Raw genomic sequence first — 20,427 nt, 5'->3', positions numbered from 1 at the left:
TCAGAATTGCCCGATCTATGAATATAAAAAAAAATTAACCCGATCGTTAAATAGCGTAATGAGAGTTAAAATGCCAAAATAACGTCTTTTGGTCGTCGCAACATCGCATTAAAATGCAAGAATTTTGGAATCTTTTTTTGCCACCTAAATGAAAAAGAACCTAGACATGTTTGATGTCTATGAACTCATAATGACCTGTAGAATCGTAAAGGCAGGTTCATTTTGGCATTTAATGAACATGGTAAAAAAAAAATGCACTTTTTTTTTTTTTTTTGCAATTTTACCATACTTGGAATTTTTCCCGTTTTCCAGTACACGATATGTTAAAACCAATGGTGTTGTTCAAAAGTACAACTTGTCCCGCTAAAAACAAGCCCTCAGATGGCCATTTTGACCATAAAATAAAAATGTTATAACTCTGGGAAGGAGGGGAGCAATAAACAAAAATGCAAAAACAATACCTCTGGTCGTTAAGGGGTTAATTGATGGAAGACATGTGAGGGTTTCTCTTCCATCGGTATTGTGACCAAAGATATATTTGAGATGCCTTGTCCACTAATCAAAGTCCCTTAGGAGTTCAAATCGAACTCCTTTTATTAATCAGATTACAAAATATAGACCAATATCTGCATTTACTATATTTTTATTTAAGAAAATCAGGTTTTAACAGTATTTATCCCATATGGTGAACTCGACATGAATGCCATAATTTTGTTTCGGTCACGTCAATACCCCCAAATGAGATGGCATAAAATGTTAAAAAAATAATCATATGCACTTCAAAATGGTACCAATAAAAACTACAACTCGCTACCCAAAATAAAGCCCTTTCTCAAAAAAAATGGTGTCATAACTTTAGGTTTCCATCATTTGAGATAACTTTTATTTGCTATACCAAAATGTAGTGTTTGTATTAAACAAAAAAACAAAAATCACCCAGGAAAGTTACACAGGTTATTTTTATTTCACAATGAAAGCCGTAAACAAAACCTGAGCAATGGTTGCAGAAGAGCAGATATACCGTTGAGGTTTTTTTGTTTTTGTTTTTTTTCCCCCAGTACATTGGCTTTGGGAAGATTGAGAGGAAAAAAATTGGATTTTAATTTTTCTTCTGCATAAAACAAGACCTTTTTTTTCTTTGTTTTTTTTGACAAAGTGCTAAAATGTAAAGTGACTCGGAGAGGCTAAAATCAAATCAAATTAATTTACTGTGCCCTTTGCTAAAGATAAACCCTTTCCATATGCCATTTAGAACATATTGCCATATGGTTTTCCATGTTTGGGACCTCCCCTCAATGGCTTTGATATTCTTTGAACTGCATGAAGACGACCAAAGTCGCAGATGAATCTGCAGCTGTCACTGGGTTACTTCATTTTAAAAAGGGGTGGCTTTCATAAAACTCCATTTATACCAAGGCAGAAAGAATAACATTTTTGATGTGAATGAATTTTGTGCTTGCTTGAAATTAATTATACTAACATACTAAAACTAATAGTTTTATTTTCACATTTGTTCTTGTCTGTATTGCATGATCAAAGTTTTGTGTTGTGCATTTCCCCATAGTGTTTTTGTACCATACTTCATAATTGTCATCCTCCTATACAGTAATAAATTGCACAAAATTGTGGAGAAAGTCACGCATTTTTAGTTTACAGACATTCATTTAGTGATGTTTATGTTGGTAGACCTAAGTTACATTAACCCCTCAACGACCGCCGATATGCCTTTTAACGGCGGCAGTTGAGGGTACTTAAACCACAGCACCGTTAATTAATAGCGCGTGAATAGCGCCCCCTAGAGTCAGAACATGATTCGGGGGCTTTTTAACGACCCCCGGGTTGCGATCGCCGGTAATTAACTGTTTACCGGCGGTCGCAAAAAAAACACACACCACGATTTCACAATTAATTTCTCTGTCGTCCGATGTGATCGCACATCAGAGGACAGAAAAATGGTGTCCCCGATCGCCCCCCGATACTCACCTGTTTCCCCCGGTGCTCCTCGTGGCTCCCGATGGGCGCCGCCATCTTGTTCCGGCAAAAAAATTGTGGGCGCAGTGCGCCCGCCGGCCGGCACCTGGGAGATCTTTGGGGTCTCGGCTGCTGGGAGTAGCCGAAACCCCAAAGAACATGATCGGGGTTGGTTTTTACCGACCCCTGTTTTGCGATCGCCGGTAATAAACTATTTTCCGGAGGCCGAAAAAAAAAAAAAAAAAAAAAAAAGCGATGTGTCATTCTCTGTCCTCTAATGTGATCGCCCATCAGAGGACAGAAGAATAGGGGGATTCGGGGACCCTGTTATACTTACCGGTGTCCCTGAGTCCTCCTTCGTCCCCTCCTGCCCGCCGGCTTCTTCATCCGGTAAGAAAATGGCGGGGGCACTGCGCCCGCCATGCTCTGCCGGCCGGCAGCTAGGGGAGTTGGGGCTAAATTTAGGGTTAGGGTTGGGGCTAGGGATAGGCTTTTTTCACACTTGCGTCGGTACGGGGCCATCGCAATGCGTCGGCCCGATGTACCGACGCACGTTGTGAAAATTGTGCACAACGTGGGCAGCGGATGCAGTTTTTCAACGCATCCGCTGCCCAGTCTTTGTCCTGGGGAGGAGGGGGTGGAGTTACGGCCGCGACGTACAAAAAAAAGTTACTTTTTTTTTTTTGTGACGACGGTCCGCCAAAACACAACGGATCCAGTGCGCGACGTGTGGCCATCCGTCACAATCCGTCGGCAATTCAAGTCTATGGGCAAAAAACGCATCCTGGGGCACATTTGCAGGATCTGTTTTTTCCAAAACAATGGATTGCGAAGGATGCCACACGACGAGAGTGTGAAAGTAGCCTTAGGGTTGGGGCTAAAGTTAGGGCTAGGGTTGGACTAGGGTTAGGGTTGGGGCTAAAATTAGGGCTAGGGTTAGGACTGGGGCTAAAGTTGGGGCTAGGGTTGCGGCTAAAGTTGGGGCTAGAGTTGGGATTAGGGTTGGGGTTTGGATTGGGGTTACATTTGGGATTAGGGTTAAGGTTAGGGTTGGGATTAGGGGTGTATTGGGAATAGGGTTAGGTTTGAGGTTGGGGTTGAGATTAGGATTAGGGGTGTGTTGGATTTAGGGTTAGGGTTGAGATTTGGGTTGTTATGGGTTAGGGTTATGATTAGGATTATGGATCGGGTTGGGATTAGGGTTAGGGGTGTGTTGGGGTTAGGGTTGGAGTTAGAATTGGGGGGTTTCCACTGTTTAGGTACATCAGGGGGTCTCCAAACACGACAGCCAATTTTGCGCTCAAAAAGTCAAATGGTGCTCCCTCCTTTCTGAGCTCTGCCGTGCGCCCAAACAGTGGTTTACCCCCACATATGGGGCATCAGCGTACTCAGGACAAATTGGACAAAAACTTTTGGGGTCCAATTTCTCCTTTTACCCTTGTGAAAATAAAAACTTGGGGGCTAAAAAATCTTTGTGGAAAAAAAAATATTTTTTATTTTCACGACTCTGCATTATAAACTTCTGTGAAGCACTTGGGCATTGAAAGTTCTCACCACACATCTAGATAAGTTCCTTGGGGGTCTAATTTCCAAAATGAGGTCATTTGTTGGGGGTTTCTACTGTTTAGGTACATCAGAGGCTCTGCAAACGCAACATAAAGCCCGCAGACCATTCTATCAAAGTCTGCATTCCAAAACGGCGTTTCTTCCCTTCCGAGCTCTGCCATGCGCCAAAACAGTGGTCCCCCCACATATGGAGTATCAGCCTACTCAGCATAAATTGCACAATACATTTTAGGGTTCAACTTCTCCTGTTACCCTTATGAAAGTAAAAATTTGGGGATGAAAAGATCATTTTTGTGGAAAAAATACTATTTTATATTTTTATTTTCATGGCTCTACGAGTCTACATTATAAACTTCTGTGAAGCAGTTGGGGGTTCATAGTGCTCACCACACATCTAGATAAGCTCTTTGGGGCGTCTAGTTTCGAAAATGGGGTCACTTATGGGGGTTTCTACTGTTTAGGTACATCAGGAGCTCTGCAAATGCAACATGACGCCCGCAGACCATCCCATCAAAGTCTGCGTCCCTTCCACATATGGCGGTATCAGCATACTCAGGACAAACTGGTCAACAGATTTTGGGGTCCAATGCCTCCTGTTACCCTTGAGAAAATAAAAAATTGCAGGCTAAAAAAAAAATCATTTTTGAGGGAAAAAAAGGATTTTTTATTTTCACAGCTCTACTTTATAAATTTCTGTGAAGCACTTGGGGGTTTAAAGTGCTCACCACAAATCTAGAGAAGTTCCTTAAGGGGTCTAGTTTCCAAAATGGTGTCACTTTTGTGGAGTGTTTCCACTGTTTAGGCACATCCTGGGGCTCTCTAAACGTGACCTGGCATCCGATCTCCAGCTAATTCCAGCTAATTCTGCATTGAAAAAGTCAAACGGCGCTCCTTCTCTTCCAAGTTCTGCGGTGCGCCCAAACAGTGGTTTACCCCCACATATGGGGTATCCACATATTCAGGAGAAATTGCACAACAAAATATATGGTTAAATTTCTGTTTTTACTCTTGTGAAAATAAAAAAATAGTTCTGAAGTAAAATGTTTGCAAAAAAAAGTTAATGTTCATTTTTTTTCCCTTCCACTGTTTCAGTTCCTGAGGGGTACAGTTTTTAGAATGGTATCACACTTGGTTATTTTCTATCATACAGACCCCTCAAAATGACTTCAAATGTGATGTGGTCCCTAAAAAAAAAAAAAAAAAAAAAAAATGTTGTAAAAATTAGAAATTGCTGGTCAACTTTTAACCCTTAACTCCCTAAGAAAAAAAATGTTTCCAAAATTGTGCTGATGTAGACATGTGGGAAATGTTATTTATTAAAGGGACTCTGTCACTCGAATTTGGCGAGCTCTGTTTACGGTCTGATGGGCGGTGTCTGATGGGCGGTCGGTTCTGTCATGCACCCCTTCATTTCCCGCTGGCCTCAATATTATCTTGAATTTGATTAGGTTTCCCCCGTAGTACACGCGTGCGCAATGCAATCTCGCCTTGCGCATGGAGGAAACCTAATCAAATTCAAGACAATATTGTGGCCAGCGGGAAAGGAAGGGGTGCATGACCAAACCAAAAACACCGCCCATCGGACCGTAAACAGAGCCCGCCAAATTCAGGTGACAGGTTCCCTTTAACTTTTTTTTTTTTTTTGTGACATATCTCTCTGATTTAAAGGCATAAAAATACAAAGTTTGAAAATTGCAAAATTTTAAAAATTTTCACCATATTTCCATTTTTTTTCATAAATAATCACAAGTGATATTGAAGAAATGTTACCACTAACATGAAGTACAATATGTCACGAAAAAACAGTCTCTGAATCAGTGGGATCTGTTAAAGCGTTCCAGAGTTATAACCTCATAAAGTGACACTGGTCAGAATTGTAAAAATTGGCTCGGTCATCAAGTACCACATTGGCTGTCACTAAGGGGTTAATCCTAGAGCCACCTTAATACAGAGCAAATACTGCCAATTAGTGTTGTGGAAAGCCTTGATACAACTTGATTTAGATCAACCTTGGAGAGAAATATTTTATTTTTGCTATATTTTTAATTTCGGTTTGTTCAGTACTCAAACTTGCTGTAGAATTGAGACTGAAGTGGTGCAGACCAGATCTATAGCTTTAGAAAGAACTAATCTTTGTTTTATGTCTCACAGAAACGGGAGGAGATCTTGCAAGACACAGGTGAAATAACTCGAGCAGATCAATGTTCTGATGATGCAAAGCTTCTTGAAGACCCAGATTATGACTTGCCTCAAACCTCTACAATGGACCACTCAAACATCTGTTTTTTTAAGGGATAGTTCTGTGATTGATACCCAATTATATAAACAGACATGACTTACAAACTGTGGTGAAATATCCACAGAAGACTAGCGGAAACTCACACCATCTCTACAGTCTGCCAGAATGAACTCATATGGTGGTGAGGGGGTTTCCACACATTCCATAGCAAAATATTAGAGGGTTATAAGGTCAAATATAATTACACTGACTATTTTATAGCCTACAGGCACTCGCAGCCACTACATAAATCCAAATGTATTGCCACATCTCATTCACCTATTTGCTGAAGAACCATTGTAGTTTTTACTGACACAAATCCTGGATGCCAATTATATTTTCAGGAGAAAACGGTTTACACACAATAATGAAGGTGTCCTTCTAAATGACCTGGTATATGAAATGCAGTTGCAGCTCATGTCTTGCAGAAATTGTGCATTCCATTCAGATCTATGAAAATTAATGCACTGGGAACTGCACAATGTTTTCTTCTGCTCATTAAGACATGGCTCATCTGTCTGTGCCTTGTGATCATTGGGTCACCTCACTGATTCGTAGTTGCACTTATTAATGCTGCTATAGCTTAAGCCATAACAAGTGCCAGTATAGTAGCTGTATACTAAAGCTTGAACCTCACCCCCCAGAACGTTTCATGTTTTCAGTATTAAGAGAATCTGTTTAGTTGTCTTGTGGTGTTGCCAGCCTTCATGTGGGAGCAGTCGTCCCTAAATAAACCCCTTGAGGAAAAGGTGACATTATGCAACACTTGATGTCCAAGTTGCAGAATAATATCAAAGCTTTGTGTCTCAGTTGACTGTCCTTTAATCATCCAAGTTGCCCTGTGTTGTTTACTAAGCACTTATCTCTCTTTCTTAGGATAATCTGCGCTTATCTCACAGTATTTGTTTGAGGTGTCACGTTTGATACAAGGCCACGAAAATAGTTTTATTAAATCCATTTTTTGCGTTACCGCTTTGCTCCTCAGTATTGCACTGAACCTCTCAAGCAATAATTACTACAAACATTTCGGGATCATGTTTGCCCTATAGGGCTACATTCACACCTCTACATTAGTCCAGGTTCATATCCTGTTCAGGCAACACGCTTGTAACTGTAGTGACTTCCCTCTGTTCACGTGGAACTCCCTCCAAAACCAGCTATAATGAGGCAGTCACTATGTACTGTGTGTGTGTTGCATGGGTACAAATGAATGTGAAACTGATGTTGTGGTTGCTTGAAAAGACAGATGCTGCTGGAATGGAGGTAAGCAAGTGCCAGGTGGCCAGTCGAAATCCCATTTTTCAGGGAAACAGAATAACTGAGCTACAGCTGCATGGCCAGATTGTGATAGGAACACACTGCCTTATGGTTCATTAAAGGGAATCTGAGGTAAGCAAAATAAAAAAACTTATTTTTTCATGGGTTTCCTGCTTTTTTCTGATGTTGTCTGATCCTGCAATATGGCATGTGACTGATAATACAGAGGTGTGAATGCAGCCCACCTAATCCTCATAGTATAATTTTACTCTGTCCAAAATTCTACAAGAATGCTTTATTCCTATGACCTCAGGATCAGCTTAGGGTGTTGCTCACTCTAGAGAATTTCAACCACCCTATTTCCATAGTGTTCTGGAATTCTTTATAACCGAAGTGTGTTTGCACAGAAAAGTCTTAAAATACACCAAAAAAAGAAATCCATTAACTTTTTTGTTTTTTTTTTAATTAAATGGAACCATGGTGCCTTTTTTATATATCATTGTGAAAAGTAATTTATAAAATGACTGAAATGTAAATTATATTGATGTAATTCATACATGTGTATATGTGACTGAATATAAATATGTAAAAAAAAAATTCTATTTTACGGCACAAAACCGATCGTGCTTTTATGTATGAAATGTATGCTTTACAAAACAGTTTCTTCCCTCACATCAACTGTATCATGTAATGATTTTAGGTTAGGTTAAAGGTGTTGTCTAAGTTTCTTAAATGGGTAAAATTGCAAAGTGCGTGAAAAAAACAAGCAATTTTGCAAATTACTACGTGAACACTTTTAATTTGATATTTTACCGCTTGTAGCAGACGAAATGGGACACCACGGCAGCCTATGCATAGTGGTCAGTCCCCCAGCAACTGATCACAACACTTAAAAGCTTCTTTACTACAGAGCTGGTAAATGGCCCTGTGACGCTGAACGGATTGCTGGAATCTGCCAGTTTCAGCATCTCCGCGTTCTACTCCTTCCGAGGCAAAGCTGCTTTTCCTTTCATCTTCAGAGCGCTTAGTTTTCATACACCGATGCAACCATGTCTTTGAGCCAACATGTGAATTATCAGAAGTGATCTGCTTACCCCAGCAAGCAGGAAAAGCAGCCAGGAGACTGGGAATCAATTGTTTGAAGATTGAAACTTGGGAAAAAGGCTTTTCAGATTGAATGTGCAGGTTCTGACACCATTGCTTTTGGGACACTGATTCGGGAAGTAATTGATCACCATATGTTGGGCTGGTGCTCTACTATAGATATCTTTCAGAGTAATCCATTTATTATATTCTCTGGTCTATTACCTGTACTTATGTCTGTTCACTGATAACACTGCCCATCCTTTTCATGTATTCCTATTAACCCCTTAATGACCGCCGATATGTCTTTTTATTGACCTGACATATAGGAGAATAGCCTCCCCATACAGGTGACAATCCAGCAGTTGTCTGCTGTACACTATAGCTGACAACATGCTGCATCAGCCATGATCAGTGTTGGCACCAACCTTATCTATTTAACCCCTTATATGATGTAGTCACTATTGACAGCAGCATCTAAGTGGTTGAGTGAGTGGGCTTCCTCTTTAATCCAATTGGCACCCTGAGATCATGATCTCGTGGTCCTGATGTTTGCCATGGCAATTCATGGACAAATAACTTCCTTAAGGCCCCTTCACATTAAGCGACGCTGCAGCGATACCGACAATGATCCGGATCGCTGCAGCGTCGCTGTTTGGTCGCTGGAGAGCTGTCACACAGACCGCTCTCCAGCGACCAACGATGCCGGTAACCAGGGTAAACATCGGGTAACTAAGCGCAGGGCCGCGCTTAGTAACCCGATGTTTACCCTGGTTACCATCCTAAAAGTAAAAAAAACAAACACTACATACTTACCTACAGCCGTCTGTCCTCCAGCGCTGTGCTCTGCACTCCTCCTGTCCTGGCTGTGAGCACAGCCGCCGGAAAGCAGAGCGGTGACGTCACCGCTCTGCTTTCCGGCTGACCGACGCTCACAGCCAGTACAGGAGGAGAGCAGAGCACAGCGCTGGAGGACAGACGGCTGTAGGTAAGTATGTAGTGTTTGTTTTTTTTACTTTTAGGATGGTAACCAGGGTAAACATCGGGTTACTAAGCGTGGCCCTGCGCTTAGTAACCCGATGTTTACCCTGGTTACCAGTGAAGACATCGCTGGATTGGTGTCACACACGCCGATCCAGCGATGTCCACGGGAGATCCAGCGACGAAATAAAGTTCTGGACTTTCTTCAGCGACCAACGATCTCCCAGCAGGGGCCTGATCGTTGGTCGCTGTCACACATAACGATTTTATTAACGATATCGTTGCTACGTCACAAAAAGCAACGATATCGTTAACAATATCGTTATGTGTGAAGGTACCTTTAGTCTGCCCACTATAGCGGCCCGTTAAGAAGTTACCGACATTTAGGTGGTAAAAATACACTTTACATTAATCCCTGTCACTTTACATTAATCCCTGTCACTTTACATTAATCCCTGAATATCACCAGAAGGGTTAATAAACTACCCGATAGCAGTTTTCAATATGTTGGGGGGGGGGCTGCTGTTTTTAATGGTATCACTTTTGGGGGTTTTCCAATATGTATGACCCAACACTTCAAACCTGGATAGGGCCCTCAAAAAAAAATAAATTTTGGTACATTTCCTTGACAAATTACTGATACATTTTTAAACCCCCTTAAAGGCTAACAAAATAAAATAACATTTTACAAAGCAGACATGAGTGAAATGTTTATTAATGTATTTCTGTGGTATGACTATCTAGATTAAAGGGAGAATCATTCAAATTTTGAAAATAGAAATTTTACAAAGATGTAAAAAAAAATTAGCAGATATGTTTTGTGTTTGTTTATAAAAAAAAAATCAACCTAAATTTACCATTATCATAAGTTGTAATGTGCCACGAAAAAACAATTTCAAAATCACTGGGATTTCTTGAAGCGTTCCAGAGTTGTTAACAGTGACCCTAGTCAGATGAATAATAATTAGGCCCGGTCACTAAGGATTATTCCCTTATCGAAGGTCCTACTCCCATGTGTAGTAATAATATTAACAAAGATCTCCAATCAGGAAAGTAGTAGTTTTTCTGATTTTGCCATGTCTGTCCTTATGTGCAGGCATTGCAGGACCCTGGGTATCCATGGTTACAACCACTACCAGCTAGCTGTCACTATATCAGTGGTCATAGCCATAGATACATAAGATCCTGCAATACCTGCACATGAGGACAGACCTAGCGAATCAGAAGCGCTATACTACATTTCTAATTGGAGGTATTTACAAATATTACACCTACTACATATTGGTGTATCTTGGAGATGGGAATATCCCTTTAACATTAGCTGCCTGGGCAAAAACTGGATTACGGAAATACATTCTTTTATAGTTGTTGTTGTGTTTTTGTTTTTTTGTGTTTTTTTTTTCTCCCTGGTACTTTAAGGTCCAGTTCATAGTTTGATAATAAAAAGTTTGTGACAGCATAAAGAAAAACTGTTCATATTGACTGAAATAATCACTTTTGGAATGGGCCATGTTCATAGAACACATTAAAACCTGCACAAGCTGTACCGTTGTTCTTTTTAGCACTACATTCTTGTTGCAAGTTTCTCTGTAGTTTTACGTTTTGTCTCACTGTTCTGCAGGAGGTGCTACATGTACTTTTTGTACTGCAGTTCCATACTGTATTCTTTGTTCTGTATTCCTATCACTGTATAAATGGAAGTTTCAATAAACAAAAGGACCACAAGAAAGTAATGACTTTAAAGTATGTTAATCTAATGCACTTAAATTTACAGATTTTCATGCCTGAGAAATAACATTGTCCAGATGCAAATAATTCAAGGTGGTGCTTGGGAAATGGCTGAGAGCTTCTATGTGTTTCCATAAGTCTAGGGTCTTATCTGATCGATTATGCAAATCTCGCTCTAATCAAACTCTTATCAGAGCGTGAACATGGTGTGGTAATTTTTGAGTTAAGGCTTTTTCACATGTCAGTGATAATCCTTATGATGTTGGATCCCAATACACTGGTTGGCCGCACATCTGACTAGAGCGTGATGGCTTTTTTTTTTTTTTCTATGAAGCTGTCATGGTCAGGAGATGTGCAGCCAGCCCCTGCATTGCCATCCAACATTAAACTGATTATCACAGACATCTGAAACGACCTTCCCAAAGACTGTGTGGCTCATCTATGCTTGTATGTTTCTATAGCTAAACTTCCTGTGGAGCATCTGAGATGACAATGACATTTAAATCAACCTGAAGGTTGTACTAAACCTTGGATGTCTTGAAAGACTGGAAACAACCTTTTTAAGATGTTACATTCATGTCTCCATTTGCCTCTCACATTCTTAAAGAGTTGGTAAGAGAGGGGGAAATGTGCTTTTCCGGATTCTAGTTTATAGAGCTGTTCTTCCCTATAAAGATTTGTACGTTAATCCATTTTGTTATGCAAAAGAACAAAGTTAAACCCTGGTCAGTCAGTAGCACCATGCACATATTGTTTACCAACCTTTTATTCACTGCCAGATAACAATATCTGACTTATGACATGCTTCATATATTATAGATGTAAATTACTAAGGCTATGGATCTCTTGTCTCCTGGTGAAAAGAATATGTATTGATGTAATTTTTACAATTAATGTAGATTTAGATATTTTAGCTATCAATTTCTGCTTTAGACTGGCAAATTAGTGACGCTGGCCAAAAAGTCACTTATTGATTATTTGACCCTTGATGACTTTTATTTATGCCATTTTAAAATTTCTAGAGTTTGGTTAACATTACCTGCCGCTTTTCCTAGGAACTGGGAATCCTCCTTTAACCCCTATCTGACATTAGACGTACTATCCCGTCTAGGTGGTCTGGGCCCCTGTGACCACCGACTGGATAGTACGTCGTCACCAATCTGATTATCACAGCAGACATCCTGGCACATTAACCCCTGGAACACTGCGATCAAACATGATCGCAGCACTCCGGCGGCAATGGGAAGCATCGCGCAGGAAGGGGGCTCCCTGCGTGCTTCCCTGAGACCCCCGGAACAACTTGATGTGATCATTTTGTTCCAAGCGTCTCTGTCCTCCCTGCAGGCACCGGATCCAAGATGGCTACGGGGGGCCTTCCGGGTCCTGCAGGGAGGTGGCTTGCAAGCACCTGCAGCACTGCCTGTCAAATCACTGATCTGACACAGTGCTGTGCAAAGTGTCAAATCAGCGGGAAAAAAAAATTCCATGTGTAAAGGAAAAAAAAATCCTAAATAAAAAAAAATATTGTTCCAATAAATGCATTTCTTTATGTAAATGAAAAAAACAAAAGTACACTTTTAGTATCGCCGCGTCCATAACGACCCGACCTATAAAACTGTCCCACTAGTTAAACCCTTCAGTGAACACAAAAAAAAAAATGAGGCAAAAAACAATGCTTTATCATCATACCGCGGATATAAATAATCATGGTACAGCCGAAAACGTAATTTTGTCCCGCAAAAAACAAGTCGCCATACAGCGTCATCAGCAAAAAAAAGTTATAGCCCTCAGAATAAAGCGATGCAAAAATAATTATTTTTTCTATAAAATAGTTTTTATTGTATAAAAGCACTAAAACATAAAAAATGATATAAATGAGGCATCGCTGTAATCGTACTGACCCGCAGAATAAAACTGCTTTATCACTTTTACCAAACGCAGAATGGTATAAACGCGCCCCCCCCCCCAAAAGAAATTCATGAATAGCGTTTTTTTGTTCATTATGCCTAACAAAAATCGGAATAAGAAGCGATCAAAAAATGTCACGTGCCCGAAAATGGTACCAATAAAAACGTAAACTCGTCCCGCAGAAAACAAGACCTCATATGACTCTGGACCAAAATATGGAAAAATTATAGCTCTCAGAATGTGGTAATGCAAAAAATATTTTTTGTAATAAAAAGCGTCTTTTAGTGTGTGACAGCTGCCAAACCTAAAAACCCACTATAAATGGTAAATCAAACCCTCCTTTATCACCGCCTTAGTTAGGGAAAAATAATAAAAAAAAAAAAAAAATGTATTTCCATTTTTCGGTTAGGGTTGGAGTTAGTGTTTGGATTACGTTTATGGTTGGGTTAGGGGTGTGTCAGGGTTAGGAGTTTGGTTAGGGGTGTGGTTAGGGTTGGAGTTAGAATTGGGAGGTTTCCACTGTTTAGGCACACCAGGGGCTCTGCAAACGCAACATGATGTCCTATCTCCATTCCATACAATTCTGCGTTGAAAAAGTAAAATGGTGCTCTGAGCTCTGCCATGCGCCCAAACGGTGGTTTACCCCCCACGTATGGAGTATCGGCATACTCAGGAGAAATTTGACCCCAAAAGTTGTCCAATTTGTCCTGTTACCCTTCGGAAAATACAAAACTGGGGGCTAAAAGATCATTTTTGTGGAAAAAATGATTTTTTTTAATTTTCACGGCTCTACATTATAAACTTCTGTGAAGCACTTGGGGGTTCAAAGTGCTCACCACACATCTAGATAAGTTCCTTAGGGGGGTCTACTTTCCCAAATGGTGTCACTTGTGGGGGGTTTCAATGTTTAGGCACATCGGGCTCTCCAAGCGAGACATGGCGTCCTATCTCAATTCCAGCCAATTCTGTATTGAAAAGTCAAATGGCGCTCCTTCCCTTCTGAGCTCTGCCATGCACCCAAACAGTGGTTTACCCCCACATATGGAGTATCGGCGTACTCAGGACAAACTACACAACAACTTTTGGGGTCCAATTTCTCCTGTTACCCTTGGAAAAATAAAACAAATTGGATCTGAAGTAAATTTTTTGTGAAAAAAAAGTTAAATGTTCATTTTATTTATTTTTTTTAAAACCTTCCAAAAATTCCTGTGAAACACCTGAAGGGTTAATAAACTTTTTGATTGTGGTTTTGAGCACCTTGAGGGGTGCAGTTTTTTGAATGGTGTCACAATTGGGTATTTTCTATCATATAGACCCCTCCAAGTGACTTCAAATGTGATGTGACGTCCCTAAAAAAAAAAAAAAAAAAAGTGTTGTAAAAATGAAATTGCTGGTCAACTTTTAACCCTTATGATTCCCTAACAAAAACAAATTTTACTTATTAAGTATTTTGGTGACATATCTGTGATTTAAGGGCATGAAAATTCAAAGTTGGAAAATTGCGAAACTTTCAAAATTTTTGCCAATTTTTAATTTTTTTCACAAATAAACTCAAGTAATATCAAGGAAATTTTACCACGATCATAAAATATTTCATGAGAAAACTGTCAGAATCACGGGGATCCATGCAAGCGTTCCAGAGTTATAACTTCATAAAGGGACAGTGGTCAAAATTGTAAAAATTGACCAGGTGATTAACGTGCAAACCACCCTTGAGGGTAAAGGGGTTAAATGTTTTCTTAAAGTATCAGATCCTATCTCAATATTAATATTATCCACATGAGGAAAGCGACATGGCAAATCTGAAAGACTATACTACACTTCTAATTGGAGGTATTTGCTGGTATTTATTATTATTATTATTGTACCTATTACTTCTTGGGATAGGATTTTGGAGGTGGGAATACTGCTTTTTAATAGTTCTACTCATGTTACTGATCAAGAGGTGCCAAAATGTTACATCTAAAAGGCTGATTTTGCATGAAAAATTATTGGCATAAGCATAAAAAGGACACCAATAATTTTAGTAACATGGATTTTAACAGGGGTTTCATATGCATTTGGGTTTTCTTTCAAGTGCTTGAATTAAAAACATGAACCATGTAAAATCTTTATTTTGTAGCGTATACTGCAACAAATTGTTCTGGAACATCTTGTTTAGAATTTGTTCTTTGAAATCCCTGTACTCCTTGATCCCATTATGTTACTGGTAAATAATGTTTATAAACTCAAAAGCCAAAGTTCTCAATACAAATAATCTTCTAAAGAGAACCATTATCTCTTTTCTCTCCCCCCATGATGGCATCACGGAGAGAGGGGATCCGCCATGTCGGGACAGGAAACCTACAGATAAAAAGGCGGTGCCCCTCTTCTGCATCAGTTGGTTTCCTGTCCTGGGGGATCCATACAGTTACTTGGCGTACCTCTGATCACCGTGGGATTTCGGGGCCTAGGGCGGCTTTCTGAAGTGCCACCGCCAGGGTCAGCGGGCCCTTGAGGGTGTGCGGGGAGAGGTAGCGGAAGAAAGAACTAAGACCACCTCTCCCGCTGCTGGTGCGGCGTCCCTAATGGCTGCAGTTTCCAGAGCTCCAGAATGAAAAGGTCCATGTGCGGAAGATGTGGCCGCTATGGCTTGCTGGGTAATCCAGTACTGCGCATGTGCGAGGTCCTGATGATGTCAGGTGCGCAATGCATTACTGGGAAAGCTGTAATTGAGGCATGCTGCGTTCCCTTAACGAAACGGAGGCTGGGGGAAGTCCGGGAGCGACTTATTAGGCATTCTCAGAAGCCAAGCTGGTGCTTCTCAGTGAGTCGACATCCCCACCTGTATGAGCGACCAGGAGCTCCCAAAAGAGCAGGGCCCTCTGCCTCGTTCACCCAGTCAGGGTGCTTTCTCCCAGCCAAGCCTTTAGCAGCAGCAACAGCCATGGCAGCAGAGAAAACGGACGGGGAAGGATCCTTCCCACAGACGCAGCAACCGCTCAGGCTCGCAACACAGTAAGAGCCCCAGCACGGTCATCAGCGGGAAAGAAAATCCATCTTCGGATAAAGGGTTCCCCGCATCCGGTATCCCGTTTTCTATTGGGATGGTAAGTGAACTTCGTGAAAGTCACTTTATAGTTAGGGCCAATTCCTCTTGTCTTGTAGGGGAAGAAGTGTACTACCAAGGCTAAACATAACGTGCAGAGGATCTACTCGCTACTTGGGGCAAGAGGCTTTGTAGCTCTTGTATTGAGCAAACAATTTGTAAAGAGTCTCCGAACTTTGCCTCAGATCTCTAATTAAAAGTCAAGTGGAGGACTCCCTTAAATCCCTACAGAGGTCGGGGAAAAAACGTCAGAAAACTAAGCATATTTCCCCTGATTCTGAGTCCAGTAGTTCAGGGAATATAAGCGAGTCTGATTCTGATAGCTCACCCTCATCTTCCGAGGATGGTCAGTGCTATTTTCCTATAGGGGAAACAAATACAGTATTTTCTGGCATATAAGATGACTGGGCATATAAGACTACCCCCCCCCCCCCCAACTTTTCCAGTTAAAATATAAAATCTTATGGGGGTCGTCTTATGTGCCATGTTACAGGGCGGGTGCGGACCAATCTGCATATGGTGGAGGAAGTGGTCCCGATGACAAAGGGAGGGGGTGTCTCCGGGAAGGTGGAAGTGGAGTATCCCCCTATTACCTCATTGTGGCAGCGATGCTCTCTGCGGGTCTCCGTGCTGAGGGGCGGTGGCTCCTCTTTCAGCAGTGTGGGGGCTCTGTGCTGGGGGGCGGCGGTGGCTCTTTGTGCAGTGTTGGGGCTCCGCCGGCATTTCCGCAAAGCCCGGAGGCCCCGGCTGCTCCATTTTTGTGATGCGATGGCCTCTGGGAAAATGGCCGCTGGGGGCACGGCACATGCTCAGTTTCAGATCTTGTCTCCCGAGATCTGAATCTGAGCATGCGCTGCCCCCAGCGGCCATTTTCCCTGAGGCCACCGCATTGCAGCAATAGAGCTGTCGGGGCCTCTTGGCTTTGAGGAAATGCCGGCGGAGCCCCGACACTGCACAAAACCGCCACCCCCAGCACAGAGACCCGCATTGTGAAGTGAATTTCGCTTCTAAGTGGGTTGGCTCCGGACCTGTTATTAAGAAATCTGAGCTGGTGGCAGCAGATTTGTTCTGCACCTTTGGGAAACTTTGTAGCGATGGACGGCATTGATAATTATTGTCCCACCTGAGTGGGTGTAGTTATATATCACCTTTGCTGCAGTGTGCTCATTAGCCAGTACATAGTAAGGCAGCCTTTCTGGCGACTATCCTAGGTGTAGTACCGTCTGACCTGAGGGTAAGGGGGGCGCCAGAGAGCTGCATGTTCCAAACTGGAACTGGGAATTGGGATATAGATAAATCTTCAGAAAAGAACTGGGGCAACCAAACAACCCCAGTTCATGACAATTGGGGGCAGCAAGGTGATGGCCTACTTGAGGTAACAGAATATTTTGATAGTCCCGTACCTGGACAATCTTCTAATCGGCAATTCCCCTCACTTCCAAGACCAACTAGACAGGGTCATGATGGCTTTGACAAACTTAGGCTGGCTGCTAAACCTGCCAAAACCCAAGATCGTGCCATGCCAAGTACAGTAGTATTTGGGCACATTACTGAACTCAAACAATCAGGAATCCCGCCTCCTGGATCGGAAGATCCAAAATATGGTGGAACTGGCATCTCGAGCGATAGCCTTCCCCTCTATTACTCTGCTGAAGGCTATGTCGCTCCTAGGTACAATGACTTCTTGTATCCCGGCTGTCCAGTGGGCTCAAGTCCATTCCCAAAAATTGCAGTGGGAAATATTAGCAGCAGAAAGTTCCCTAAAAGGGAATTTTAGAAGGGAGGTTAAATATATAATCAGAAATAGTCCTGTCGCTTCAATGGTGGATGAACAGACTACTTAATTTGGGGTGTTCCCTGGACATTGCCAATCTCCCAAATTTTGACTACAGACGCAAGTCCCAGGGGGTGGGGGCTCACCTGAATGCCAATTAGCCCAAGGGGTTTTGAAAGGGGAATTAACATCAGTATCCTCAAACATGAAGGAGCTCCTAGCTGTACAGTTCACCCTGATACACTTTTTGAGCTCTCTCCAGTCCCACTATGTGAGAATATTCTGACAATCAAGTAGTAGTGGCCTATCTAAATCATCAGGGGGCACCAGATCCCGCTCTCTGATGGAGGTAATGGAGTAAATTTTTCAGACTGCCGAAAGCAGCTTGAATTCTGTTAGCACTACACATAAAGGGGTCAGAAAATCAAACAGCGGATTTCCTGAGCTGAACCCAGCTAAAACAAGGTGAATGGGAGTTGAAGCAGTCGGTGGTCGATCAAATCGTAAAAGCATGGGGTTATCCAGCCATAGAACTGTTTGCAAACAGCAAAAACCGGAAAGTTGACACCTTCTGTTCAATCGATCCCCTGGGGAACTGTTGCTTTAAACGCCCTCATGATACCTTGGGATTACCACCTAGCATATGCCTTCCCGCCTATGGCCTGGATTCCAGCAGTCCTGAGAGATTTGGGAGGACCGGGCGAGGGTAATCTTGATAGCACCCTTCTGGCCAAAGAGACCATGGTTTTCATGGCTGAGGAAGCTGTCCATCTCAGACCCTTGGGTCCTTCCACATCTTCCGGACCTTCTTTCCCAAGGGCTTGTGATCCATCTGCAAGTAAAGAAACTTACACTTGACAGCATGGAACTTGAAAGGTAACTTTTGAGCAATAGAGCGTTCTCCCCAAACTTAATTGCCACCCTCCAAAAAAGCAGAAAACCGGTAACTTCCAGAACATACGGTAGAATTTGGAAAAAATTATCTGTTAGGCGCTTCCTGGGGCAGGGAAGTTCCAATCATGTCCATATTAGAATTTTTACAGAAGGGCTTAGAACAGAGGTTGGCCACAAGTATCTTAAAAGTTCAGGTTGCAGCACTAGGAGCCCTGTACAACTATGACTTGGCTGGGGATCACTGGATAGCTAGATTTATCAAGGCTGCAAGCAGATCCAGACCCATCTTATCTCAAGGTGTCCCCCCAATCTGAGTATGGTCCTCTCAGCTCTAACTAAGGATCCTTTTGAATCTCTACCAGAAGCCCCGCTGAAAGCTTTGTCCCTAAAAACTTCCTTACTAGTGGCCTTAACTTTGGCGTGCAGGGTCAGCGATATTCAGGCTCTAGCGGCATACCCACCTTTTACTCAGGTTTTAGCGGATAGAGTGGTCCTTAAAACAGACCCTCTTACCTCCCAAAAGTGGTGTCACGTTTTCACAGGGCTCAGGAGATCTCCCTCCCTGCTTTCTGTCCCAATCTCAAAAATAGTAAGGAGGAAGCTTTACACACCCTAGACGTCAGGAGATGCATAGTCCAATATCTAGCAGTGACATGGGAATGTAGGAAGGATAGGTCTCTTTTTGTGTGCTTTCAGGGACCGCGGAAAGGGCAGAAAGCATCCAAAAGTACACTCACAAGGTGGATAAGAGATGCTATCACACACTCCTACTCCTCTCACGGGGCAGCCATTCCAGAGAAAATAAAGGCTCATTCAACAAGATCAGTGGCAACTTCCTGGGCGGAAAGAGCCGGAGCCTATAGAACAGATATGAAGAGCTGCTACTTGGTCCTCTCCCTCTACAGTCTTCAACCACTAGCGGCTGGATCTAGCCTCCTCTTCAGATCTTACTTTCGGCAAAAGAGTTCTGGAGGCAGTGGTCTCACCCTAGTCTGCATGTCTGTGCAATTCCCTCTGCGGTGCCATCATGGGGGAAGAGAGAAAAATATAGTTACTAACTGATAACGGTATTTCTTTGATCCCCATGACTGCACCCGTATATTCCCTGCACGCATGGATGTGCACATTTAGTTATTTAGCAAATTTTGTCACACTGTTTCTGTTCAGTAAGTGCCGTATATACTCGAGTATAAGCTGAGATTTTCAGCCCAAAAAATGGGCTGAAAGTGCCCCTCTCGGCTTATACTCGAGTTATGGTCGGCGGGGGGATCGGCAGGTGAGGGGGAGCGATGACTGTCACATACTCACTTGCTCCTGGCGCAGTCCCTGCATGTCCCATGGTCTGCGGCGCCGACAGCTTCTTCCCCTGTTCGGCGGTCACATGGTACAGCTCATTAAAGTAATGAATATGGACTCCACTCCTATAAGGGTGGAGCCGCATATTCATTCCTGTAATGAGCGGTACCACGTGACCGCTGAACAGAGGAAGAAGCTGCCGGAGACCATCTGTCTGGGAAAAGCTGCCAGGGACCGCGCTGGGAGCAGGTGAGTATTTCATATTCGCCTTCCGCATCCTCTGCAGTGACTGTTCAGGTCAGAGGGCGCGATGACGTATTAGTGTGCGCGCCGCCCCCTGCCTGAACAGCCACTGCGGAGAGACTGGACACTGAGGAGCAGTGAGCAGCAACGAGAGATGAGTGTAATTTATTTATTTTTTTATTGCTGCATTAGCAGCATTACACTGTGTTCCAAATTATTATGCACGAGTTTAGGAGTGATAAGGTTAGAATTTTTTTGTTTGTCATTTAAACTCATTGATGGTGATGTGTGTCAGGGCTCTTTTATATCACTGAAAGCAATTGCAGATACCTGTGCAAATTAGGTTGGCAGGTGTGTCCA

At 42.4% G+C, this 20,427-nt stretch overlaps 1 protein-coding gene across 3 annotated transcripts in view; it reads left to right on the top strand.

Annotated features, from left to right (window-relative positions):
* The window catches only part of SCARB1 (scavenger receptor class B member 1), a 151,662-nt gene extending 143,918 nt beyond the window's left edge, over positions 1 to 7,744 (top strand). For all 3 annotated transcript variants that reach the window (XM_069756023.1, XM_069756024.1, XM_069756025.1), the window contains one exon: positions 5,689 to 7,744. In XM_069756023.1, the coding sequence (XP_069612124.1) occupies positions 5,689 to 5,835 (147 nt within the window). In that variant the 3' untranslated portion in view covers positions 5,836 to 7,744. The remainder of the gene's footprint in view (positions 1 to 5,688) is intronic.
* Positions 7,745 to 20,427: the final 12,683 nt, after the last annotated feature.

Source organism: Ranitomeya imitator, chromosome 1 (assembly GCF_032444005.1).
Source record: "Ranitomeya imitator isolate aRanImi1 chromosome 1, aRanImi1.pri, whole genome shotgun sequence".
In the NCBI taxonomy this organism is placed as follows: domain Eukaryota; kingdom Metazoa; phylum Chordata; class Amphibia; order Anura; family Dendrobatidae; genus Ranitomeya; species Ranitomeya imitator.
This window is presented reverse-complemented; position numbering and strand designations above follow the sequence as displayed.